The sequence below is a fragment of the Cynocephalus volans genome, chromosome 8, assembly GCF_027409185.1.
Source record: "Cynocephalus volans isolate mCynVol1 chromosome 8, mCynVol1.pri, whole genome shotgun sequence".
Lineage (NCBI taxonomy): Eukaryota > Metazoa > Chordata > Mammalia > Dermoptera > Cynocephalidae > Cynocephalus > Cynocephalus volans.
The window spans coordinates 11861881-11889598 of record NC_084467.1 but is presented as its reverse complement, the minus strand read 5'-3'; the positions used below and the strand labels follow the sequence as shown (position 1 = coordinate 11889598).

The 27718-nt window shown below is 44.1% G+C and overlaps 1 protein-coding gene across 3 annotated transcripts in view; it reads right to left on the bottom strand.

The window, feature by feature from the left end:
- The window catches only part of FHAD1 (forkhead associated phosphopeptide binding domain 1), a 124507-nt gene that overhangs the window by 75298 nt on the left and 21491 nt on the right, over positions 1-27718 (bottom strand). For all 3 annotated transcript variants that reach the window (XM_063106531.1, XM_063106532.1, XM_063106533.1), the window contains exons 2-4: positions 22720-22926; positions 7014-7281; positions 1872-1981 (exon numbers count right to left, since the gene is read on the bottom strand). In XM_063106531.1, coding sequence (XP_062962601.1) covers positions 1872-1981; positions 7014-7281; positions 22720-22926 — 585 coding nt within the window. The remainder of the gene's footprint in view (positions 1-1871; positions 1982-7013; positions 7282-22719; positions 22927-27718) is intronic.

Sequence of the window (27718 nt, the reverse complement as noted above, 5' to 3'; positions counted from 1 at the left end):
TCTGGTGAGGACCCTGTGCCCTTCCTTGAGGGATCACCCCCCACCCTTCCATGAGGTCTCGGTAGAAGTGTCAGTCATGTGCTCTGGTTCTGTGCTTCCTGTCCTGTCTCCCCATGTGCATGTGACCCAAGCTGGCTGATTCGAGTTTTCACAGAGATTTCATGTCTCAGTTCCAAGAGGAAGAGGGTCTTGCTTCCTTTTGAATCATAAACTTTAAATTTATAGGCTTCAGTTTTTCTGTGGTCATCTTTTCCAACACAAGAGGCCAGCCTGCTGGAGAAAGCCACACTGTGAGGGAAACAGAGGGGAAATATCGGTAGTGGGGAATGTTCTGCTTGTGCCACTGGAGCGCCTGAGTCCAGCCATGCTTGAAGTCAGCAGGCCTTCAAACTTTTCAATAAGATAAGCCAATAAGTGCTTCTTTCTTTTGTTTTCTTAAATCAATTTGTTTATTGCTCCTTGTACTTGAAGACATCTTGACATGTCCGGGCATAAATTGCTCATAAATAGAAAAAATTATAAATGTGGTTGCATCATATTTCCAGCTTAATGACTGTGGTGGATTAAAAAATGGCTATGAATGCTTTGCAGCTCTGCTATCAAGTGGTAGAGTTCCTCTGTTCCCTAGATCTAGGCTGGTCCTGCAACTTGCTTTGACTGATAGAATGAGGCAGAAGTGAGATTCTTAAGAGGCTGCTTCCGGCCCTCTGGAAACCCTGAGACCACTGTGCTGTGAAGAAGCCCAGGATGAAAAACCATGTGCAGACAGGGGCTTGCCATTCCAGGTATCCTGGCTGAGGTCCCGGACATGGGAATGGGGCCACCTGAGACCATATGCCCCCACCAAGCCACCGGCTAACTGCAGTTGGGTGAGTGATGCCAGAAGACGCCAGCAGGAGAACCTTCCAAGTCAAACCAGAGACTGGTGAGAAATGATAAATTGCTGTTTTAAGCCACTAAGCTTGGGCTGGCTTGTTACACAGATTACTGACAGCATCCGAGGCTGGCTTTTCAACTTACAGCAACATTTCTCAAAGTCTGGACTCAGGACATTTGCATCAGAACCACCTTCAACCCGAAGCTGCAGATTCCCGGGCATGTGACTCCTGTGTGTGACAAGAACCCCAGGTGGTTCTATTCCACACAGACTCAGAATTGTTGCATGTGCAGGCCCCGATCCTTAAGAAAATCAAGACGTTGTTGGACTTATAGGATACTTTTCAGGCTGTGGCTAAGTGGGCAGAAATTACCCTGAATCTCCCCTTCCCAGGATTACTAAATTCACCTGTTCTCACTCCCGTTCCTGTTTCACGCTCTGATGCGCTCTGGGTCTTTAGCAAGTCTCCCTCTTTGCTCTGTGGTCTCTAAGCTCAGCTCCCACTTCCTTCTGCCAGGAATCGTGGTTTTTTATTTTTTTTTTCCGCCACTGATCCATCATTTGTGGTTGGCTGAGCAGTTATTGTGGGAGTTAGAAGTGCCAGCTTAGAAGTTAACCAGACCTGAGTTTGAATCCCAGTTCTGCCCCTTTGCACTGCGCAACCTTGGGAAAGTTGCTTAACCTCTCTGAGCTTCAGTTTCCTAATTGGTTAAGTGAGGGTGATAAAATCTATTTTGAAGACAGTGAAGATTCAAGAAGCTAATGAATGTTAAGTACATGGGACACAGTCCAGCACACAGTTGGTGCTCAATAAACAGTGGTTGTAGATGCTGCTGTTATTTAGGATTTTAGTCGACTGCCCTGGAAATAAGACGGGGGTTTCTTGAAAGGAGGAAAAAAAGACATTTGCATGCCACAGGGAATGACAAGACACCGTGGCAAGTCCCTCTGCAGCCCACTGGCTGCATCTCTATCCTTCCCATGGGACCCTCACCTTGTCCTGCTGGGCCAGGTCCTGGTCCACATAAATCTCCGTGGGAGGTGCTGCCCCAGGAATTCCCTCGGCCGATCGTTGTCCTGACATTTCCATGCCACTGGTCCACACTAAGGCATAAGGTCAACAGAGAGCACAAAACACATTGTGAGTTTCCCTAAGACCTTGAAGAATATTTTCAGATCAGTCTTCACATTCATTTCCCCCTGGGTTTTACATCTTACATAATTTTAAAGTTACAAAGTGCTGTATTTGTTTATTATAAAGCAATGAAAGCATTGCAGAAGTCCTAGAAAGAAAAGAAGCCACCTCATTCCTCTCCCCCAGTGCTAAGTGTGCTGTTACTTTGATGTGTCTCTTGCCAGACGTTTTTTCTATATCACATAAGAGCTGTTGACCTCGGGCAGATCATTTAATCTCTCTAAGCCTTAGTTGCCACATATAATTTAGGGATACTAATTGTCTCTATTATAAAGGGCTATTGTGAGGATTAAATGAAATATGATGTAGAGCAGGGGTCAGCAAAATACAGCCCATTTCTGGCCCTCCACTTGTTTTTGAAAATAAAGTTTTAACACCAACCACAGTCATTCATTCATGTATCATGTATGGCTGCTCTCATGCTACAAAGGCAGCAACTAGTACACTGCACAAATTTTTTTTGGTGCAGAAGTTTTTGAAACGATCTCTATAATTCTGCTTTTGAGATTACTTGGCTCCAAGCAGTGCATTTAAAATTTCCAAATGACTAAGACTTCTGGGTAATCGCTGTGCATTCTGGTCTTCTTGCAAAGTGAGAAGTTGAACCCATTGTTTTCAAACGTAATGAAACATTGATGAATGTTAACATTAACAATTAAGGAAGTCTGCACCATCTCATTTGTGGACATTTATTCAATCATTTATTCATTTTGATTCTGCATATCTTATGTATTTTGGAGCCAATAATTTTTTTTTTTTTTTTTGTGGCTGGCTGGTGCAGGGATCTGAACGCTGTGACCTTGGTGTTACCAGGCTGTGCTCTAACCAACTGAGTTAACTGGCCAGCCTAGAGCCAATAATTTCCCCCCCAGATCTCAAACATGTTTGTGGACCCCCGAGCCACAAGTGGACACAGGCAATGGGCTGTTGTGCCTGGGGAACACACCAGGCCTTGAATGTTGAGTGACCGGCACTTGTCCTCCTGTTTCCCAGGGCCCTAGTGAGAAAAGGGGCCTGGATTCCCATCTACCCACCCACCCTCTCTGTCTATGCACCAGAACAGGCTGGGATCACAGGAAAGGACTGATTCTGCTTTTATATGGGTTGGACTTCTTATACATTCTCCATAGGCAATAAAACAAACCCATCAAACAAAACTCTTCCAAAGGGAAAATGAACAAAACCCTTTGCCGTTATACTGCCCTTTTCCCTGTGGTGGCGGATGCATCCAAAGTCAAACTTCTCCTGGCATGGCTGGAACTTGGATCACGTCCCCTTCCTGCTAACACCCTGCCCTGGCTTCCCATCACCCTGTTTACAGGGTCTGGCTCCGTCCTGAGCCACCTTCCTCTGTGAGCAAACCCCTCGGCACACTACCCATCCCTTGCACCGGCTGCATCTTGCCCACCTCACAGACTTGGTGCTGGAAGTCCCTTCCACCTGGAATGCTGTTCCCTTCCTCTCTGCACAAGTGAATGTCCCTTGCCTTTCAGCACTTGAGTGTCACTCCCTCGGGAACCTTTTCTCGACCCCCCAGCTAAGTCAGTTCCTACTGTTATAAGTTCATGGCACCACGTACCTCTCCTGCCTGGTACTGTCATAGTTACCACTTCATAGATGTTTTTCTGTGCTCATTTAGTTAATGTGAATCTCCATGACTGGATGGTAATTTCTATGAGATTGGGGACCATGTCTCAGTTTTCTCACCACTGTGCCCCTCAGCATGAGTTTTATCATTAATCCCACTTTACAGAAGTGCAGACTGAGACACAGAGAGAGAAAACCTGTGGCCAAGCTCAGACAACTGCAAAGTGGTCTCACCCCAATGCATGTTCTATATCCACCGGGAGGGAGACGTGCTCAGGAACATCATCTGTGAACAGAAGCACAGCCCTGGCACATGTTAATAACTGACGCTCCTTAAAGGCTCCCTGATGACCAGGCACTGTCCTAAGAGCTTTGCACACGTGAACTCCAGCGCTCACCACGATGCAGTCAGGGATGTGCTCCTATCAGCTCCGTTTTTGAAACTGGGAGGCCCGAGCGAGGTCACCCAGCTGGGAAGGGGCAGAGTCCGGGTCTGAGCCCAGGTGTTCTGGTTCTGGAAGCAGGGCACACGGTGTCACAGCAGCAGGCCCCACCAACGTGCTTAATGCACGAATGAGGGTGTTGAGGAGTGAATTTAGGAACTAGGTCCACCCTGACAAGCCCAACAGCAGGAGCAGTCTCGTGTGGACCAGGCGGTCCCCTCCCAGGGGCTGTCTCGCTCTCCGCTGAATGCAAGGATTGAATTCACGTTCACTTGAAGGAGTTTTAGCGACTGCCTGGATGAAATAGTTAAGGTGACCAACCGTCCTGGTTTGCCCAGGACTGAGGAGATTCCTGGGATGCAGGACTTTCAGTGCCAAGGCTGGGAAATTCCCAGGCAAACCGGGTCTCCCTAGAAATAGCTGAGAAAAGACAGCTCCCTGCCTGCCCACCTACACACCCCCGTGGGCTTCCTGCTGCCACGGGAGAGGCGACAGCTCTGCCAGACCGGCGGGACTAGGGAGAGGCCCTGCTGTGCTCTGGGTGACAACGGACACTCTGTCTCCCAGTTCAGACACCAGCAGTGCCCGCACCACCCTGAGAATACGCATTCCACGTGGGGAGCAGGCCTTGGGCCTGGGGCCCAGAGGACCAAGATGGTGACTCTCTCTCTCTTTCCAATACTCTCCCTCTTGCCCATGTCCTCTGTCGTCCTCCCCGTGTCCTCTGGAAGGCAGTTGCCACTAGGGGGAAAGCACTGAATAGAATAAGAGGGACAGCGGAGAGGCTTTGCAGAGAATTTCACTGATGGGTTTGGGCAGCTGCCCATTGTGCACCCGCACCCTGACTTCAGGATTAGAAAACTTTATCAAAGCCCACTCTCCTCCCAACTCACCCTCCTGGACCTTGAGCAACCAGGGCCTGACTAGAGCAGCATTGTCTGAGAGAAACATAAGGCAAGCGACATAATGTCATCCTAAATTTCCTAGCAGTCACATTAACAAAGTAAGAAAAGTTGACATTCATTAGTTCACCCAATATATAAAAAAATTACTATTGCAACATGTCATCAAAAACATAAGAAACTTGGCATTTTTTTTTGTACTGTCTTTGAAGTCCAGCGTTTATTTCACACTTCCAGTGCACCTCAGTTTGGAAGCTAAATTTTCACCAGAAAGACTTGATTTTTGTTTAGATTTTGCAAAAACATACAGTTGAAAAAGTAGATTTACATATCCAATATGTTCCAAGAATACTGAAGACTTTTCAAGAACTGAAACTGAAATTCATTAACATTGAATGCTTAGTTCCTTGATCACACTAGCCACAATTCAGGCATTCAAGTGCCACGTGTGGCTGGTGGCTGCCCTATGAGAAAGCACAGGGCTAGAACAGTTCCCTTTTGTCACCTCCACCTTTACCTAATGTCTCCTTTCCTGCCAACATGTATAACTGGTTTAAAAAAAAAAAGAAATAGGGGAGAGGTGAGATTACGAAAAAACCCAACTCTTACAGAGCAGACTTTGACCACGATCTCCAAGCTGAATTCTGAGGCCCCTGGTGTGCATTGATGATGGTCACAGGCTTATTTCTTAAATATTCCACATGGACAATTTGATGCTACTTGTGTATATGTGCAGTTAGTTTCACCTTCAACCTAGGGACAGTCAGTTGCTCTATTCAGGCGTCCCCACTGCTGGGGTGGTCAGCAATGTTTCATCAAAAAGGCCATGGTCCAGAGGCGGCTGTGACACCTGAGGCTTTCCCAGTTACCCAACTGAAGGCAAGGAAGGGGCTTTTATTGGTGAAGGGGTGGCCTGTTAGCAAGTACGATGACTGGTAGAAAGGAACTCCCAACAGTCAGATGGAGGAAGGCATAACCTGGGGACCAGCTCAGGTACCGGAACCCCTGCTCTGGCTGAGTGGCTAGGTGCGTGGCCTGTGCCCCAGGGAGGCTCCAGGTCTGATCCTAACTGGTCCTGAGTCCAGTCTTGGTTCACATCTCTGCCATCTGATGCCATCTCCAGGGGTAGCTCTGGATGCCTCCACAACCCTGTTGTGGCTGCCTCAACAGGCCCCTTTCTGCAAGGTGATTACCGGAGCCACTCAAGGACACAGAGCCTGGACTTCATAAGAGCCACAGAACAGGCTCCATGACCGACTGGGGTCTCTGCTGCTGAAGCAGTGTTTACTGAGTGTTCACCCATGTGAGGGCAGCATTTGATCTCAGACTCTCTTTCCCTATCCAGGCAAGGAGGTGCTAGTGAAGTTGCCCTTCGCCCACCCCAAACTTTTTTACCTGCTATTGCTATCAATCAAAAAGAACCCAAGGGCTGTGCTTGACCAAGTTGCCTTAATTCAGCTCAAAGTAAGCCTTCTAGTTGCTGGATCATTCGGAGGGCTCAGATTAGATTAGATTAAATTGAATATGTCTCCTCTGGGGAAGTAATTTTCCTCAATAAGCCTCAGTCTCCTCTTACCTGTATAAAATGGTAATAAAGCATTTTAAAACTTCCTATGGCTGTTGTGGGCAAAGGGGATTTCAGCTACCAATATTTCTGCACATCTGAGTCAAAGTGTGTCAGTTCAGATCACATAGACGTGCAGGCACACGCAGGCGTACATGCTCACCACAGTGACACCGATGTGTACAGACAGCAGCACCATGTCTGGAGAGATGTGTGCCAGAAAGTCAGCGGGGGAAACCCAGGTGATAAGGATCACAGATGGTTTTTGACTGTTTTCTTACTTTCTGTCATCCTGAGTTTTTTTAAATTTATTTTTATTTATTTATATTTTTTTTACAATTGACTGTGTTCTACTTTTATGATTGAGAAAATAACCAAAAATCAAGACTCACCCTTACGGCTATAAATCCCCCCAGTAAGCCACCGGTGGAAGCAGGATGCATACCTTGCTTGATGGTGGGGGACTTGGGGCCGCTGTCCACCACAAACGAGAACATCTTCCCGCTGGTGCTCACAGGCCGCCTGTGTGAGGCAGGTGGCACCACGGTGGGCCTGGGGAACCCTTGGGACCAGCTCCTTTGCACGGGCACTGGCCTGGTGCCCTGGTGGAAGGGGACGTATGGTGGCGAGGGTGATTGGTTCGGCTGCTGTGGGGCCCGAGGTGGCTGTGCCCTTGGCCAAGGTGCTGGGCCCCTCATCCATGGGTAGGAGACCTGCAGGGGCAGACAAGAGGGTCAGGGTCTTATGACTAACTGGGATGGTCTCCACTCCTTTATCCCAGCCACATACTCGCTGCCTTAGGTCTTAGTTTCTGCCACCTCCCTCCCCCTTAGATCTCAGCTTCTGTCACCCTCCCCCCAGAAACCTTCCCAGACTCTCCTCAAGTTTGGGATAATGGTCCAAGCCACCATTTAGTGGGTGTGTCCTTTATGCTAGGTACCCCGCCAAGAGGTTCACATGTTCTAACTCATTTAATACGCCCAATACTGTGATGATGCTGAGGCCGGGCAAGACCAAGTGACTCTCCCAAGACCACAGATGTGGTATCAAGCTGCCGAGCTGGCAGAATGTCACCTCTACAGGATTCGGGACTTCCCATCTATTTTGCTCACCACTGTATCCTCAGCACCTAGATAAACACCTGGCGTGACTCCACAGCCTGTTCTCTTTCCTTCCACACTGCACGCCTCTCCGTCTGTCCCCTGAAGGTGACAGCTCTGGGTGGCAGGTACCTTGACTGTCTCATTAGCCTTTGATCCTCAACATCCAGCGCACCTGATTCTGGCAGATGTTCCATAAATATCTATCAAGGAAACCTTTAATCGTCTGACCCTGGGGAAGGTGTTTGCAGCTACTGTCCATGGAGAGCACCTAACCGTGGAGAAGAGAATGTGGAGAGGGGCTGACGCCTGGCTTCTGTCTCAGCTCGATGCCTTAACGGTGGTTCCTCCCTGGTGGCTAAACGTTGACGTGGGTCAGGGCTGTCACTCACTGCACTGAACCTACCTGTTCCTCACAAGAGCCCTCCATCGGGGGGGTCTCTTCCTATGTCATAAACGAGGCCTGGAGAGGCTCAGGGATTCACCCAAGCTCAGGCAGTGGTGGTGGGGGATTGGTATCAAGATCTGATGGCTTCTCTCTGTCCTCTCTCTTCCTCTGTCTCACTGTCCCTGTCCCTCTCAATCCCGCTCTTTCTCCTTCCTTCTCTCTATCTGTCTCTCTCGTACTCTGTCCCTTCCAATGCTCTTGGCGGAAATAACACACTTTCCAAGTAAGAAACTGAGTTCAGAGTCTTGCTGCCTACGTCGGGCCACACATCTACTTTCCCTGGGCTCCCGCTTCTCCTTCCGTGGACTAGAGAGAGTATGAGCTCGAGACACACAATGAGACAGGACAGGACGCTTCTAGGATGAGAGACAGTACTTCCTAAAGCTGCAGCTGGGTTTTATTCAAGAGGAAGGTTGTCCACTCACTCAGGACACTGACCCAACCTTTAAGCTACAGACTTTTCACAGCAGCTCAAGGATCACTTAACTCCAATCACAGGGACATCTGGCCCCGCTTTCATAATGACACTGGTCCACTTTAAAATCAGTTTGCAGGAATGCGACTTGGCAGCATTCCGGGACTCTGTTACTTTATGTGTGGTTTTGCGTTTCCCTCCGCTGTTGACATGTCCATGTTTCCCCATCCTCTCTTCCTTTCTTGCATTTCAGAAGCGGGTGTCGTGCTCCCACCCTGCACTAACTTCTCCTTCCATCCTGCCCCTTCCCATCCTCCAGGGCTGTCTTGCCTCAATCGTTCCTATAACCTATTCCCATTGCTTTAACAAATATTTATTGAATGACTAGGCTGAATGCAGAAAGGGGTAAATTTGAATGCATTTTACCCCAGGCTTCTAGAACACACATTTAGAGATTGTTGGTTGTGGTGGAGGAATCAACTTTTGTGTTGGGGGGTTCAGGGGGGCCTCTTAGGAAAATGTGCCTCGCTGCCAGCTAATGGCAAGGGTGCAAAAGGGAGTGACCATGTCTCATGCCTCAAGGGTTCCACTTTGGTAGTGGACAGGCCAGAAGCTGCTCAGCATCTTTGGAGATTCTGGGCAATCTCGTTCATGCTCTCTCAGCCCATTGTTGTGGGTGGGGCTAAACAAGCAGCCAATCATATTCCCTTGCCATAGTGATTGGTTCAGAGAAGGGGCATGCAATCCAATCAGAGCCAAGGAAACCCAGGGAGACTTGGCTAGACACAGGGATCTGTAGCTACAGGTGACCTCCTGGGACTTGAGAATGTAGCCAGCACCAGAGGATCCCAGACACAGAGAGAGGGAAACTGCTTTTTGGTTTTGTTGTTGTTGTTTTGGTTTTTTTTTTTAATTGTGGAAAAACCTGCAAAACCCCATAAACTTACTATCTTAGCCATTTTTTTTTTTTTGCTGCTCTACCCCTGGCCCCCACCCACCTATCTTAGCCATTTTTAAGTGTACATTTCAGTAGCAGTATTAAGTATATTTGAATTGCTGTGAAACAGATCTCCAGAACTTTTTCATCTTGCAAAAGTGAAATTCTGTTCTCACTAAATAACTTCCCTTCCCCCCATCCCCTGAACCCCTAGTGACCACTATTCCCTTTCTGTCTCCATGAATCTGACTAATCTCGGTATCTCATATAAATGGGATCAGACAGTATTTGTCTTTTGTGGTTGGCCGATTTCACTTAGCATAATGTTCACAAGGTTCATTCATGTTGCAGCATGTGCCAGAATCTCCCTCCTTTTCGAGGTTGAATCAATACTCCGCAGTGTGGATATATCACATTTTGCTTATCCATTCACCTGCAATGGACATGTGGGTTGCTTCCCCTCTTGGCATTGTGGAAAACAGAGAACAGGGGTGAGAAAACAGAGAAGCTGGTTTTGAGCCCTGGCCCAGGTCCTACCCTGTACCATGAGGCTGGCTAGGGCTGGTTTTTGTCACTTGCAATGCACGAGCCCTACTGATAAGGTCTCTAAAGGGGAAGTGGCACGATGTATAAATGCAGCAAAGGCTGTGATTGCCTCCTTAGGTTCAAAAATAAAAAAACAAAGTTCCTTTTTTTTAAAGATTGTTGATTCAGGGTGGCATTAGTTGGAAGGTTAGAGCTGGTTATCTCTACTTATCAGGTCTGCTCTATCATAAGCAAGGTCAAGGTTTTATCAGAAATTGCTGCTGGCAACTATAAGGAAATAGGCAGGGGGAAAAACAAACATAAGAAAATGACTCACGTTGAAAGCTACCTCCTGGCTGTGCTCACATTAGAATGTACATGGAGCTTGAGGTCAAGGTCAGTTATCAATGAGTCTGGTTTTAGAAATTTGAGTTTAAAAATACACGCTAATGCCTTTCTTCTTTTTTTTTCTGGTCTCTGACCATATGGTATGTTGCGTGGTGTTTACTTATTTGTTTTGTTTTTGAGACAGCATATGCTATTCCTGATTTCTTCTACATGATCTTTAAAATAGCAGGTTGTCAACCACCTAGACCACACCCACTGCTGGATTTCTATCAGCTTGAACAAACACTAGTCAACTATTAACTCAAGAGATTACAAGCTATTTTTTCCAGATTATCTACTTCTTTGTGTTATCACGTCCACATCTGCTTCTAACGCTGTCAAAGCTGCAGAGTGAGGGGGACACTCTAAAACACTAAGGTAGTTCTGCATGCAGAGTGCTACAGGATCTGTGCTTTCCGCCAGGAGGACCTGGAGGCTGTGCATGAGGCAGGGAAGTGGACTTTGCCCTTGAAAAGCTTGTCAAGTTCTCTGCCGTCTGTCATTACAGTCACTGCTACGGCTGTGTGTGGACCACCATGTAGAGAAGCACTTATGTGCCAGAGACTGTGCTGTTTCCTTAACATACGTGATCTCATCTAATTATCAGAATGGGGATCGGGGAGACATTTTTACTCCCTTTTGTGATTAAGAAAATGAAACTCAGTGAGGTTAAGTGACTTGCCTAAGGTCCTGCCTCCAGGAAGTGGTGATGCTCTTTGACTCCAAAACATGTGCTCTTAGAGCTTCTAGGTTATTTGAAGTCATGATTTATGCCTGCTTTCCACACTTGCAAAAGGATCTTAAGATGATTGGTGAATGAAGAATAGGAGATACTCCGAGTTAAAAAATGAAAATAAATAGATGGTGCGGAAACCATAAGATGTTGCATGGGCTGCTTGTAAATGAAACTTTCTGGGGACACTGACGACCTCCTTACAGTAGTGTTATTCATATGGGACATGCAGTGCTGGGGAAGCAGCTCAGAGGCCCACAGGCTCCATCCAAGCAGGAGCTATGGCACACCCATGGCTGCACAAGAGAGCTGGGGCCAGCTTACACTGGATCGTGAGAGCAGATTATTAAATGCTCAGAGTTCTGTGAGCTGGTTGATAAACACAGCCATTCATAAGAGTTAAGTTATATACACTTCCAATTAAATTATTCAGAAACAATGGTAATAAATACTACTCATCCCTTCCTAATTATTTTACTGTATTTTATTATTACCTATGCTTTTGAGGTTATTTAACTCTGCTGTAGCTGTGTATTGGCAATGCTGTATAATAAGAGATGTGTACCACACATCTTTCCAACTCTGTGTTTGGTGATGTTATATTGTAGCTTGAAATCAGCCACAGGGGGAGTATTTACACCACAGAAATCGGAAATGCTATAAATCAGTGCTTGATTTCTTTGTTTTGTCGATTGCCTACACTTTAGAAGGTAATGAAGAAAATATTAATAATACAGATTAAACTTAAAAGTGTGTTTTGTCTGTAACTATTACATTATGGATAGCACCAAAAATTGAAGAAATATTCTTCCGGTATTTGAAAACTATTATCTGATGCAGCAGAGAAGTCACTTGTCATTGATGAACATGTGAGGTTCCAACACACGCCTTTCTTATTCCACTTTTGTCCTACTCATAAACGAAAACCAAAATATCCACCAATATTAAGGATGGAAACACACTCATTCATCAGTTGCTACCATAAGTTGGCTAGGAATACAAGAGTTCAGCAAAAATAAATGAAAATGATCTGTGAGAATCAATGGCTAGATGCAACTTACAATAAAGAGAATCGTATATTTTATTATTATTTGTAAAGAATGCACTACACATTCTTTGCATCAGTAAACTACACATGCATACTTTACTTTTTCAGAGGGCTGGTTGTTAAATATTTATCAGCAAATCACTGGCTGGGTCCCACACCCAGCAACGTGCCTGGTGCACACTGTGGGTATTTGCTGACTGAACTGAACAACTGGCAAACAGAGTGTAAGTTAAAAAGACTTCAACTGATTCTGGGGTTGGGCAGAGAAAATTTATAATGAGTCTGGAGCATCTTGTAATAGCAGAAGGTAAGGGGTGCTCAAAAACAAAAGGGTCAGGGCAGGTCAAAGGGACACAGCCACAAACCAGAAAGAGCTCCCAGAGGCCAAGGCTAGAACAATTTATCAACAAAATAAATAACATAGTAGTGGTTTGTAACCCAAAGTATAAGATAAATATACACGAGTCCATACTGATATAAATACTTGAGTGAGTAAATAAATAAATGGGGGAGAAGGGACAATCTTCCTGACAGGAGAATTTAACACACATAGATGCTCTTCCTCCAGGACCAGGAGCCTAATCCCACCCCTTCCTCTCCTGTCCTCTGAGGGTTGGCTACACTTAGTGACATGCTTCCAAATAACTGCGTATGGAAAAGGCAAAATAGTGACTTTACAGTGGGGAAACCTGGGAAGCAGCCTCTAACCGAGAGATGGAATTTACATCACTGGGGAGACGTGGATATTGGCGCCCCCTGATACGATGTTACAATAAGGACATGTCACCTTTGTGGCATGCTTTCTGAAAGCTATAACCCCAGTCTAATCAGAGAAAAACATCGGACAAATCCAGACTGGGGACACTGTCCAGTACTCCTTGGGGCTGTCAAGGTCATGAAAACCAAGACAAGACTGAGAAACTGTTGCAGACTCGAGGATACTAAGTCTTGATGATTAGTGCAAAGTACCCTGGATTGGGTCGTGAAGTTGAGTTGATAATAATGTACCAATGGTGATTTTTTTTTTTTTTTTTTTTTTGGTTTTGAAAACTGTACCATGGTCATGTCAGATGTTAATGGTGGGGGAAACTGGGAGAGCGGTAGACAGGAACTCTCCGTACTATCATTACAACTTTCCGTAGATCTGAAATTATTCCAAAATAAAAGAGTTATTTAATTATATATATAGAAAAGGCCTTTGAGTTTCCAGAAAAAAAAATAGTACAAAATCCATATGCAATTACTAATGTAGCTTACTCATAGGATAGTCCTTTGCATCCACTTCCAGCCCCTATGTCCTCTGATTTTACTCAACTTTACTCTTATAACTGTACAACTATAATGACTGGAAGGGACATGGAGGGGACGAGAGGAGGAGAGGGTGGAAGGAGGCACACTGACCCCAGCAGAGAGGAGCAACTGACAGGGAAAGACAGGATAAAGAGGAAACACAGATGTGAGTGCTAAGAGCCAGCAGAAGGGCTATTTGGTGCCGGGGCAAACAGCCTTCTCCCTACCACCGCTCCCAGGTGTTGCCACAATTCAGAGTGGTGTAATAATTCTAAGTCCCCAAGAAAAGGATAAATTATGTTCAGGATTTTCAATTTCAGAAATCGGGATTATACATTTCAGAACACAGAACTGTCAAATCACATACTATGTTTTAGTTTTGGAGCTTAAAGAAGTAGGTCTCTGAGAGTTCAGAAAAGTCATTGGTTTGGATTTTGACCAGGTGAGTTAAAGGACATCTAACTGCATTCTGGCCCATCTTCTTTGCCCATCTGTGTAAATCTTCTAGCTTAAGGTTTTTCCCTTTCCTTTCAAGTTCTAATTTGCTTCCTGGTCAGTCCATAAAATGGGGAATAAAATCTAATGAGAAAACATCTAGATTTTTGCAAATAGCTTTTTACCCCTAGACTTGGCCTAGTTCAATTCAGTCTTGCCAGACTGAGTGACTGAGTGAATGAATAAGTGGCAATGTGGTCACAGTTTGGTAAGAGTGTGTGGTCTGCCCCGAAGAGATAGGAAGCAGCCCTGGGTTGGTCCCTGGGGTTTCTGAGCCGGGTCTGCGCTCTGTTTCTCCAGGACACCAAGGCCTGTGATCCCCCCACCCTCCAGTCCCCTGATGTGGTGTCCGTGGTCTGTAGACATCTCATGACAATGCAAACTTCAGGAGTCCTTTTGTGTGAGTTTTTGCCGAGGACGTCGTGCCTGAGGCTGCCTGCTGCCCTGTGCCGTCCCCTTCACTGGCCGTGAGAAAGTTCCTTTGATACGAAAAACCCGGCCTCAGGATGTCTCATCACGTAGCAGGTCCCTCCAGGAGCTATAAATGCACAGTGTAGAGGAAAACCCTATGAACTCAGGCTGGGAGATGAGAAAACTGGAGCCACGAGAGGGTTATTCCGAAGTGCACCGTGCTCGCTAGTCTTTCATTCAATCCCTGGGTACTCAACCCTGGTTCTAGGCAAAGCCACATCCTGCTCAAGAACAGGGTCTACCTTTATATAAAGGTCCATGAAGACGGGAAATGCCACCTTCCCCAGGATGAATGACTTAGCCCCCACCTCTGTGAGCTTCTCACCACACGGAGAAGAACCAGCTACTCTGCTTCTTTGGAGAACCACCTGGGACTTTTTCAGTGGGGAAGTGGATTATTTGTCATTTTCTTCCCCCAAACCCTTATCCCTGAATCCCATTAGGGAGGTCCAGTTGAGGCAGTGGGAATGCTTCATTTTTTTTTCTCCTACACTGCATCCATTTCTCCATCTTCTGAATGAACAGTTTAATTTTTGGAAGGGGAGACACTCCTCCCTTCCACAACTCTGAGTCCGTGTAATTCCGGCAGGGCTGAGCCTCTCTATCGCAGGGGAGGAATACAGCAGAGGCCTGGCCAGTCAGAGCATTCTATGCCCCTGGCCCCGTGATCCAAGCCAAGTCGATGAAGAAGATTCCTCTCTTCCTGGAGCTGCTAAGTTCAGAGGGTGCTGGGGCTGCTGGTGGCCACCTTGCTACCGGTGAGGCAAGAATCTGCCTGAGACTGTGAAACTAACAGAGACGAGAGAGACAGATTCCTGACCATCATTCGAGTACCCGGATCCAGCCAGGTCTGAAGCTGGTACTTCTGGCCTCTTCAGTGACACGAGCTGTTTTTGTTTTTGTTCTGCTTAGGCTAGTTTAAGTTGGGTCCCTGACACTTGCAAACAATGACACTGCCTGGACAATGTGCTGACTGAGACTTTAGCAGAAGCATCCCTGTGTACTCAGAAGGAGAGGTGTTGTACAGGTTCTGATAGGCTCAAGTAAAACCCACCAGGCTATAATCATGCACCCAATTTACCTTTCAACTTGTAAAAGTAAAGCAGTGGCCCCAGAGAAGAAGTAATTTAAGACCAAAGAACCAGTCTAAGACAGGTAGCGAAACATAAAACAGAGAAACTTGGAATATATAAACAGTTCTGTAACTACAGCAGACTTCAGAGTATAAACCCCAAATTTCTGCTTCAAAAGCTATACCAGGGAAAATATTTCAAAGTTTTAAAAGAAAACTTTACAGTTGAAGACACGGGTAAAATTTATAATATAATCCGTTGTGTATATTATATATTAATGTCTAGTATATCTACCAGATATGTCAATATAATTATATTACTATATATGCAAATGCACATATAGATATATGTACAGTTTGAACCACATTTCAAGTTCTGTTTTAAAGAGGTAATCAAAAAGACCGTTCGAAATCTATTTTTTCTTTTTCTTATTCCTCAGTTAACTCAGTGAACTATTAACCAGCACAGTTCCTGGCAGACGGTAGGGGCTCAGTATGCATTAGTTCTTTCTCCTGTCCCCACCTCTTCTTAGTTCTTTCAGAAACTGAGTAAAATGAAAGGGGCAGCATAGCAGAGGGCTACGAGCACAGACTGGTAAACGTTTTCTGCAGAGAGCCAGATAGTAAATATTTTTGGCTTTGTGTGCCATAGGATCTCTGTCTACTCAACTCTGCTGCTGGAGCAGGAAAGCAAACATAGACAGTATGGAAATGAACGGGCATGGCTGTGTTCCAATAAAACTTTATTTACAAAAATAGGTGGTGGTCCTGATTTGGCCCATGAGCTACTGTAGTCTACTGACCGCTGGTTAAGAGCATGGGATTTAGCATTAAACAGAATTGGGTCCAGCTCCCTCCTCTGCCTCTGACCATCCGTGAGACTCTGACGAATGTGTTACTTTTTGTGCTCTCGTCTGTAAAACAGGGATAATAACAGCTACTTCCTACTTTGTGAGAATTGAATGAGATAATATATAGAAAGTACTTAGAACACTTCATGGTACAATATAAATGCTCATTAAACATTAGCCACCAGCCATTATCATCATCATCAAAAAAGAAACTGAAAAGGAGTAATTGAGTTTGCCCAGGAACTGCAGCAACATCGTTGGTTAAAAGTTAGTGGAGGCGAATGAGGAATCCAGCACTGAAACTGCGCGTTCCCTATTGTCAGCGGCTTTCATTTTCTCCCACAGGAAAGACCATCCCTTATCAGCACGCGAAGTTGCAGGTTGCTCTGGGGTCACAATCAAGGACTTGTCACATGAGCTGTCAGGTTGCCAGGGTGATGATCCAGGCTGTTAGGAAAAGCCTCCTAGATGGGACTCAGGAACGCTGGCCTTTACTCCTGGTTCTGAACATAACCGAAATGTATCCTTGGGAAAGTCGCAGGGCCTCTTTGGGCATCAGTTTATACAATGATGGGCTGGTCCCAACAGCCTTTAGAGAAATTCTGAACAGGGAAAGGAAGCCTGTGATTAATGTGTTCCTGCCTGGCAGAAACTGGAAACTGAAGCTCAGAAAGGTTAAGCTGCAGTTGGAATTTGAACTTGGGTCTGTCTTAGTCCAACGCTCTTGCTGTCCTCACTGCACTGCCCAAGACCTTCCCCATTAAAGCAGCAGCAGGGAGTACAGGCCACAGAGGGCGTGCTTTGCATTGGGCAGGATGTTATGAGGTTGCATGGAGGGACCTTATCCAGAAGTCACATGGGAGTCTTTGGATGGCCTGGGAACAGCCCAGAGCAAGCTACAGGGAGAGCCAGACACGGATATTATGTTTACCACTGTGGGGCCCCCAGGTGGTCCCTCAGGTCAAGGTTTAGCCCAGAGCCTGATCTCGAGCTTTGCTGGTGGAACCGTAAACAGGGAGAGGAAAACTGATATCAACCCACTCATGAAACACCTCCACACATTATGTGTGGTGCCTGGCTTCCTTTCTTCATTCTGGAAAGTTCCATTTGCCATATTTCAGACCGGAGAAAGACATGACCTATGCATTTGGGTGAAGTAGGTTTCCTTACCCATCTGCTTTATAAGAACACAACTGTTAATAGGTCAGCCCCCATTCATAGCTCCCATCCTGGAGAGACCATAAAGCACTAAAAAAACCAGCAACAAACAAAAATTATAATGGCAGGCGCAATATGGCAGGTACACCTTACTTTGTGACTTTGACTTAATACATCTGATGCTTAGGCAGGGACTCCATGTTATCACTTAATGGTTGCTTCAGAGCATTGCAAATGGCCCTGCAGGGTGTGTCCTGCACAACTCCAGGGAGTGCCATCTGTGTGGATTATGATGTGAATGGAGACCCTGGAGCTGTGCAACAGGGTGGCCCTAGGATGTACTTTGGAGAAGGAGCTATGATTTAAGAGTGTACTCCTGGGCATATCCTGGGGGCCAATGTACTTTGTCCCCCAGGAATTTTTCTTTATATTTTTCCATCTTGAATATCACTTCATGGGAATCTTACTTGTGAAGGTATCCACCTGATAGCTGGGGAGGTCTGAGGAGGTTTCTGGCCATGGGAACACTCACAAAGGAGCACGGTGGCTGCTAACATGCTCTTCTGCTTGATTCTGAGCTGGGAGTGATCACGTGCCTATCGTAGGTGCCAGAGGCTGGGCTAAATAATTTACATGCAATGCCCCATTTAAAAGCACAGTAACCCCGCAAGGTAGGAACTATTATGATCCCAATTTTTCAGAAATGGAAACAGAGGCTTTGAGGGGTAAAGCAACTTGTGCACAGCTAGTAAAGGGCAGGGCTGGGACTGCGCTGGACAGCCTGACTTGAACTTCAGGGCACCTGCTCTAACCACTGTGATGTCTGCAAACACATTTGGGTCCTTAACTTCTCCCCCACCCCCTACTCCCTAATAACTCTCTATTGGTTATGGCCACCACAAAGCTGAAATCAATGTCTTCATTTGGGAACTCTATTGGGAAAAGAACAATTAACACTTAGGGTATTAGGACCATCCTCCCCCAAAGGAAATGGTCCTTGCAAACTCTTCCCCAGGGGAAAACATAGTGTCCTCTCCAGAAACCCCCCAAAAATCAATCAGAAACAAGAGCATTCAGGAATCAAGATGGCCATAAATTTCTTAGAAAAACTGGCCCCCAAATGAGATGAGATTTGAGAAGAGATGCTCTTCAATACCTTCTTCTTCTTCTTCTTTTTTTTTTTTAAATAGCCCACAGGTTGGGGTCACCAGGCAAATGGAAAGTGAATTCACAGGAGTGACTCAGTCCACATGGCTGCCCTCACTCTGGGCCTGCAAAGGACCCCCTCATTAATGAGAGCTTAGAGGATGCCTGCATGGAAGTCTCTCGACCTAGCAATGCACTAAGAAGGAGCTGAGAGCACGCTGTGGGGATGGGAGTGGGGCTGGAGGTGGGGGTCTCCTGAGGGAAGCCTGGCAGGGACAGGGGCACATCTGTGTGGCTGCCAACAGTCCCTTGGCCAGTGAAGCAAGATGCAACTGCATGTAGAAACAAGAATTAAAAAAAAATCACGTACAGCCAAGTGACTGTAAAAGCGTGCTTTGCTGTATTTGAAAACCAGTCGATGCTGCTACTCCAGTTTTCTCGCTTCTGTTATCTGCAAGTTGGGATGGAGTTTAATTCATATTGACCAGCTGTGTGAGGCTGTGCAAGTTACTTAACCTCTCTGAGTTTCAGGTTCCATTTGTAAAATGGAGATCACCAGAGAACCCACGTCATATAGGTTGTTACAAGCATTAGATAAGGGAAAGCAGGTAAATTGCTTAGCACAGTGTCCTCTCTTTTTACAGTATCCTCTTGCTATTACTCTAGTCAAGGTTAGAGGTCTTTACCGCTGTTTGCCACAGTTGTCTGACTAAAACAAAGTGCTCCCCTCACGTTTGTATACCCATGATCATGGCTGCATTATCTACAATAACCAAAAGGTGGAAGCAACCCAAGTGTCCATCACCAGATGAGTGGATACACAAAATATGGTATAAATGCACGATGGATTATTATTGAGCCTTAAAAAGGAAGGAAATTCTGACACATGCTACACTGTGAATGAAGCTTGAAGACTTTATGCTAAGTGAGATAAACCAGATACAAAAGGACAAATATTGCATTGTTTCACTTACACCAGGTACCCTGAATAGTCAAATTGCAAAGAGACAGAAGAACGGTGGGTGCCAGGGGCTGGGGGAGGGGAGAGGGGGAGTTAGTGTTTAATGGGGACAGAGCTTCAGTTTTGTAACATGAAAAGGGTTCTGTGGACGGACGGTGGCAATGCTGCACAACAGTGTGAATGTGCTTAATGTCCCTGAACTGTGCGCTTAAAAATGATAAGACGGTCAATTTTATGTTACATGTATCTTACAATTAAAAAAATTAAAAACTAAAAACAAATAAACAAACAAAAACATGAAATACCTCACAGGATTCTCTTTGGGGTGGGCTGATGGAAATGTTCTGAAAGTAGATTGTGGTGACAGCTGGACAACTCTGTAAATACACTGTGAAAGTTGTCACAGCCATCATGAAGTCACTTGTGTTAAAAACCCTGACAAATAGAGCCAGGGAAAGGCCATGAAGGAGGTAGTTCTCATGCATGTATGCCTGATAGCAAGAACTATCATGAAGGACTCTGCAAAGCCACAAGCTTGCACAGAGGCCATCGCAACTTTTGTAAAAAATACTTCTGCAAGGACATCTGCTCAGCAACTGTCTGCCCAAACTCAGACTGGCGTCACCCTTGTTATTGATCGTTGTAGCCAAGGATAATTATCCCAAAACAATTCCGTAATCTCCATCATGTTTCTTCTATGAGCCTTTGTCTTCCTTTCACCTCCCTGAATATGCACATAGTTTACTGTGGCCTGCATATTCCCACTGCAACTTTCTATTCCCAATTCAACTTGTTATTCTTTTAGAGAGCCCCTCTCTGTTTGTAATTTAGATTGATGATACTAAAATTTATTGAATTGTACACTTAAAATGGATGAATTTTATGTTATATAAATTATACTTCAATAAAGCTGTTAAAATCAAGCAAACAAATGTGGTGTTTATGAGGGCACTTGTGGGGTGATGGGTACGTTCGCTGTCTTGGTTGTGGTGAATGTTTCACAGGTGTATTCATGGGTCAAAACCTAACAAATTATATATTTTAAACGTGTGCAGTTTATTGTACGTGAATTATACCTCAATAAAGCTGTGTTTTAAAAAACAGTACAGTATTCCATACAGGAATGAACCACTTCGATTTTTTCAAACAATGCCTCTTTTGATGGGCATTTAGGTTTCAAATTTTATGCTACTACAGATAATACTTCAATAAATATTTTTGTATGAAATAAATGAAAAATACAGATATCAATTGTGTGTCCCCTCCTCCCCCACTGGCAAACCACAAAATCACAATTTCCCAGGAAGGGGGCCTGAGAACCTGTAATTTTACTGAACATTCCTGAAGAATACTTTTAATCACACACGTTAAGAGAACACTGGCTCAAACTCCACAAACTTGGATTTTCAGGGTTAGGGTTTGAAATTCCATTTTCTTCGCTCTCTAAAAGAAATCTGTAAATGCTAGACACAATGATCCTAAATTTGGGTTTCCCTATCATTGGGGGGTGGGGGGCAGGGGGACAGGCATCAGAATCACCTGGGAGCTTATGAAAATGCAGGTTCCCAGCCTCTGCTCCCAGGGAGTAATTGTAGGGTTGGCAGATTTAGCATATACAAATAAGTGAAAAAAAACCTATATTAATAAAGTATGGGGCAACCAGTTAAAAATGAATTTCAGATAAAAACTGAATAATTATTTTAGCATAAGTATGTCTCATACAATATTTAGGACATACTTATACTAAAATGATTTGTCGCTTATCTGAAATTCAGATTTAACTGGGTGTCCTGTATTTTCTCTGGCCACCCTAAGCACGAGTCCTGGGGCCGGGGTGAGGCCCGGTGAGCTGCACTGTTGCTCTGCTCCCATGTGGTTCTGACAAAGAGGGTCTTGAGAACCCGTCTGGAGAACCACCGATCAGGTCAACACCTTCTAGACCAGGAGCCCCACCTCACTGCTGCCAGCAACCCCGGAACATTCTGTGAGCACACATGCGTTAATGTTGGTCCAAGGAGAACAAGACGGTAGGAGAGAATTGCACCGATTTTCAAAGCCCAATACGGACAATGTGGTGTCATGGTCCACACGGCCTGGGGATGCTGCTGCTCCACTTGGAGGGCATTTTTAGGGCTGCCTGTGGGCCCAAACTCCAGGATTCTGGCTAGATTCTCTACATTTTATTATACTCAGCCTTATCCCAGAAAAGGTTTTAGTCCTTGGAGGTCTCAGTCCCTGCAGCGCTCTTGGTGGGGAGTGAGGCAAACACACTGTTTCTCTGGCACACAGATGATAGATTTTACTTGGTCGCTCACCATGAATGAGGCAACCGCTAAGAGTTTTAATGATTATAATTGTCTCTTTCAACCCTGAAGATAAGCCTGAGAGATCACTGCTGTCATTGCTTCTATAGAGGAGAAAGCCCAAGTTCTAAGTTCCAAAGGCTTGCTGGGGAGCACACAGAGTAAGTGTGTCCTGTCGCTAACCACTCCCCTACACTGCCACCTGGGTGAAACCTATGTTCCTTGTGACTGAGATTTTATGGGTAAGTTTTGTGTTATATTTTGCTTCCACTCAAGCCATCATTTTGGCCATGTTCCCAGGCACATCTCTGACCTGAGGCATAATAACAGCTGCCATGTGTTCAGCCTACGTGGACACCATGTTCCATGCTTTACAAGATATTCTCTCGATGCCACGCACCATTGTGAAGACAGATGCCCGACATCCAAAGAACCCTGGCCCAGGTCACAGAGCTGGGAAGCAGCAGAGCGCTGGTGTGTCTACAAAGGAACATCTGTCTCTGCATTTTCAGAAGGACACATCTGCTTTCCTCCTCCTCTCCCGAAGCTGCACGTGTTCAGGAAAATGCTGGCTGGCTCTGTGTTGGTTGTGTGCAACTTTCGTATATAACTCCATGAAATTCCTGAAGAGGGCGCTAAGACTTTCTCCTCCCCAAGACCTGCCTGGATGAGTCTGAAACTCACAGGGTTGAGTGGTGGCAGCATGAAATCACTGAGTGACACTGCTCTGCACAAGTGAGCTCAGGCTGTATCTGAGCCCTGGGCTGTCTGGCATCTCTTGTCCCCTTCCCCTGCAGTGGCCCAGACTCACCTGGGGTGGGTTTTCTATGACCAATTCGTAGGTCAGCCCTGCAGCCCCAAACCTCAAGATGTCTCCAGGTATAAGTTTCACAGCCACATTCTGAATGTGGCACTCATTGACAAATGTGCCGTTGCGGGAATTGAAGTCCTGGAGAACAAAGCTGCATTCGGCCTCGTTGTATTCAATGAGTGCATGGTGGTTGTCGATGTCGGCAGACTGAAATGGAAAAGGAGGACAGTCATAGCCACAGAAACAAAAGTGACACAACCCCTAATATTTACTAGTGCTCATGGGGTGTCGGGATGTGCTGTGTGCTTTACTTATGTCACCATGCTGGATCATCATCACAGTCCTCATTTTAAAAGGACACTGAGGATCAGAGAGGTTAAGCTACTTGCCCAAGGCCACAGAGCTAGTGCATGATGGAGCTGGGATATGTACTCTGTCTGACTCCAGACCCGGGGACAGGTACCCAATTTGTTGGGTGGGGAATCAGGCAACACAAAGGCAAAGGGAACTTGTGGGAGTCTTACTGGGCTAATGTTTGTCCAGGGAGTTGGCTACTTTCTATTTCCCTGACTCCACACAGGCATGCTTATGGTGGTAGTCAATGACAGAATAGGCCCAGACACAAACCACAAAAGTCAGTCAGCAAGGGACAACTGTCCATTTTCCTGCAAGGAAAATGCCAAGGTCATGGAATAGGGTATGCATAATTAAGGAGTGCTGTAATCATATGTTGTACTCATTTGTTTGTTCTATTAATTTTTAAAAATGACATGTTTTTCTTAACATTGCAGAAAATGAGAGATAGAGAAAAGCAGTAACAGAGACATTAAAATCACTTATAATCCCATCCCCCAGAGGCAGCCACCATTAACATTGTGGTTCACATCCTTCTAGGTTTTGCTTTATGCTTATATTCTCTCAAAAATTTTTAAACAAAATTAATTATACCATACATACATAGTTTTATAACTATCTTTTCAAAATCTTTATGTACAATAAACATTTTCCCACATGATTTGTTATTTCTATTGCTTCTCAGATTAATTATTTCTATTGCTACTCAGAATTTGTGTAATGAAAGATGGTCTACTTCTCAACAGGAAACCTTGTGTGACCAAGTTTCCCCAAAAGAAAGGGGCCCCAGCCAGTGTGTCTGTGAATTGGTCGTGTGGGACAGAAGTCCCTCTGTAATTTTACCTTAATAGGAACAGTGAGCAAAGCTTAGCACCCAGGAGGTAACACCACATTCCACTGGCCAAGGGAAACTGGATAGATGAAAGGAAATATCCTAACTGGAAGCTGCAGGGCACACTGAAATCTCCATCTTTTAAGGGCACTGCCTACAAGACATCCACTCCAGCCTGAGACTTTGCAATTATTTTCTAAGTGTGCCCCATTTAGCTTTCATACAAAAGTACTTGCACTTAGAAATCTAAAGTCCCATAATATAATAATAACCAATACTTATATTAATAATAGAATATATTAATATGTTCAATAGAGTAATAGTATAACATATTAATTAAACAGTATATGCCATAAAATTAGCCAAGCGCTTTTTCCATTTAATCTTCTCGACAATACAGAGATAGTTCTCCATCGTGTAGATGAGAAAATTTTGGCACAGAGTGATTGAATTTATCCAAAGTCACCCAGCTTGACAAGCCTGGCTTGCCTGATTCAAATGTTTGAGCTCTTACCCACTTTGCAAGTTTTCACCAAACACTTTGGCACCCAAAATATGAAAACACAAAAGAAAGCTGGAGTAGCTATGAGTGTACTTCAAAAAGTTCATGGAAAAATAGAATTAAAAGATAACACAAATCTTGTGAACTTTAAAAAGTACTCTCATATTTCTGTTACTGATTTCTAGTTTAATTCCACTGTGGTAAGAGTGCATACTTTCCATGATTGCAGTTCTTTTAACATTGTTGAGGTGTGTTTTATGGCCCAGAATGTGTTCTATCTAGTTGAATGTTCCATGTGAGCTTGCAGACAAAGCAGACTTCAGAACAAGAAAAACAATCAGGGATGAAGAGAGGCATTACCTAATGATAAAGGGGCCAATTCTCTAAGAAGACATCAATCCTTAATGTGTATGCACCTAACAACAGAGCACGAAAAAACATGAGACAAAAACTGATAGAACTGCAAAAAATACATATCTATACGTAGGTCCACTGTGATAGCTGAGACTTCAGCACCTGTCTGTCAATAATGAACAAATCCAGCAAGCAGAAAACTAGTAAGGACAGAGTTGAACTGAACAGCACCATCGATGAAGTGTACCTAATTGACATTTATAGAATCCTTAATCCAACAACAACAAAATACACACTCCCAAGCTCCTATGACAAAATAGACCACATTCTGGGCCATAAAACACATCTCAACAAAGTTAAAAGAACAGAAATCATGCAAAATATGCTCTCAGATCACAGTGGAATCAAACTACAAATCAGTAACAGAAAGCTAGCTGGAAGATCCCAAACATCTGGAAATTAAACAACATCTTTTTTTTTTTTTTTGTGGCTGGCTGGTAACAACATACTTCTAAATAACACATGGGTCAAGGAAGAAGTCGCAAGAGAAATTGAAAATTATGTTAACTAAATTAAAATGAAAATACAACTTATCAAAATTTGTAGGATGAAAGCAGTGCTTAAAGGGAAATTTATGGCATTGAATCTATACATAAGAAAAGAAGAAAGGTCTAAAATCAATAATCAAAGATTCCACTTTAGGAAACTAAAGAGAAATGTAAACCTAACATGAGCAGAAGAACAAATTAGCAAAAATTAGCAAAAATGAATGAAACTGAAAACAGGAAAACAGTACAGAAAATCAAAGAAACTAAAAGTTGGTTCTTTGGAAAGATAAAAAGAAAAAATTGATAAACCTCTAGCAGGCTGACAAAGACAAAAGAGAGAAGGTGCAAATGATTAAAATCAGACATGAAAATGAGGCCATCACTACAGATCCCATGGACATAATAGAGGAAAATTATGAACAACTCTATACCCACAAATTTGGACCAATTTCTTTTTTTTTTTTTTTTTAATTTTAAATTTATTTTTTATTTTTATTTTTTTAAATTTTATTTGTCGATATACATTGTAGCTGATTATTGCTCCCCATCACCAAGACCTCCCTCCCTTCTCCCTCCCCCCCTCCCCCCCAACAATGTCCTTTCTGTTTGCTTGTCGTATCAACTTCAAATAATTGTGGTTGTTATATCTTCTTCCCCCCCCCGGTTTTTTTTTTTTTTTTTTTTTTTTTGTGTGTGTGTGTGTGTGTGTGTGTGAATTTATATATTAATTTTTAGCTCCCACCAATAAGTGAGAACATGTGGTATTTCTCTTTCTGTGCCTGACTTGTTTCACTTAATATAATTCTCTCAAGGTCCATCCATGTTGTTGCAAATGGCAGTATTTCATTCGTTTTTATAGCTGAGTAGTATTCCATTGTGTAGATATACCACATTTTCTGTATCCACTCATCTGATGATGGGCATTTGGGCTGGTTCCAACTCTTGGCTATTGTAAAGAGTGCTGCGATAAACATTGGGAAACAGGTATACCTTCGACTTGATGATTTCCATTCCTCTGGGTATATTCCCAACAGTGGGATAGCTGGGTCGTATGGTAGATCTATCTGCAATTGTTTGAGGAACCTCCATACCATTTTCCATAGAGGCTGCACCATTTTGCAGTCCCACCAACAATGTATGAGAGTTCCTTTTTCTCCGCAGCCTCGCCAGCATTTATCGTTCATAGTCTTTTGGATTTTAGCCATCCTAACTGGGGTTAGATGGTATCTCAATGTGGTTTTGATTTGCATTTCCCAGATGCTGAGTGATGTTGAGCATTTTTTCATATGTCTGTTGGCCATTTGTATATCTTCCTTAGAGAAATGCCTACTTAGCTCTTTTGCCCATTTTTTAATTGGGTTGCTTGTTTTCTTCTTGTAAAGTTGTTTGAGTTCCTTATATATTCTGGATATTAATCCTTTGTCAGATGTATATTTTGCAAATATTTTCTCCCACTCTGTTGGTTGTCTTTTAACTCTTTTAATTGTTTCTTTTGCTGTGCAGAAGCTTTTTAGTTTGATATAATCCCATTTGTTTATTTTTCCTTTGGTTGCCCATGCTTTTGGGGTCGTATTCATGAAGTCTGTGCCCAGTCCTATTTCCCGAAGTGTTTCTCCTATGTTTTCTTTAAGAAGTTTTATTGTTTCAGGGTGTATATTTAAATCCTTAATCCATTTTGAGTTGATTTTAGTATACGGTGAGAGGTATGGATCTAGTTTCATTCTCCTGCATATGGATATCCAGTTATCCCAGCACCATTTGCTGAAGAGGCAGTCCCTTCCCCAGTGAATAGGCTTGGTGCCTTTGTCAAAGATCAGATGGCAGTAAGTGTGTGGGTTGATTTCTGGATTCTCTATTCTATTCCATTGGTCAGTGTGTCTGTTTTTATGCCAGTACCATACTGTTTTGGTTATTATAGCTTTATAGTATAGCTTAAAGTCAGGTAGTGTTATGCCTCCAGCTTTATTTTTTTTGCTCAGCATTGCTTTGGCTATGCGTGGTCTTTTATTGTTCCATATAAATGTCTGGATAGTTTTTTCCATTTCTGAGAAAAATGTCTTTGGAATTTTGATGGGGATTGCATTGAATTTGTATATCACTTTGGGTAGTATGGACATTTTCACTATGTTGATTCTTCCAATCCAAGAGCATCGGATATCTTTCCATCTTCTTGTATCCTCTCTAATTTCTCTCAGCAGTGGTTTGTAGTTCTCATTATAGAGATTTTTCACCTCCTTGGTTAACTCAATTCCTAAGTATTTTATTTTTTTGGTGGTTATTGTAAATGGGCAGGCTTTCTTGATTTCTCCTTCTGCATGTTCACTATTGGAGAAAAGAAATGCTACTGATTTTTGTGTGTTGATTTTGTATCCTGCTACTGTGCTGAAATCATTTATCAATTCCAACAGT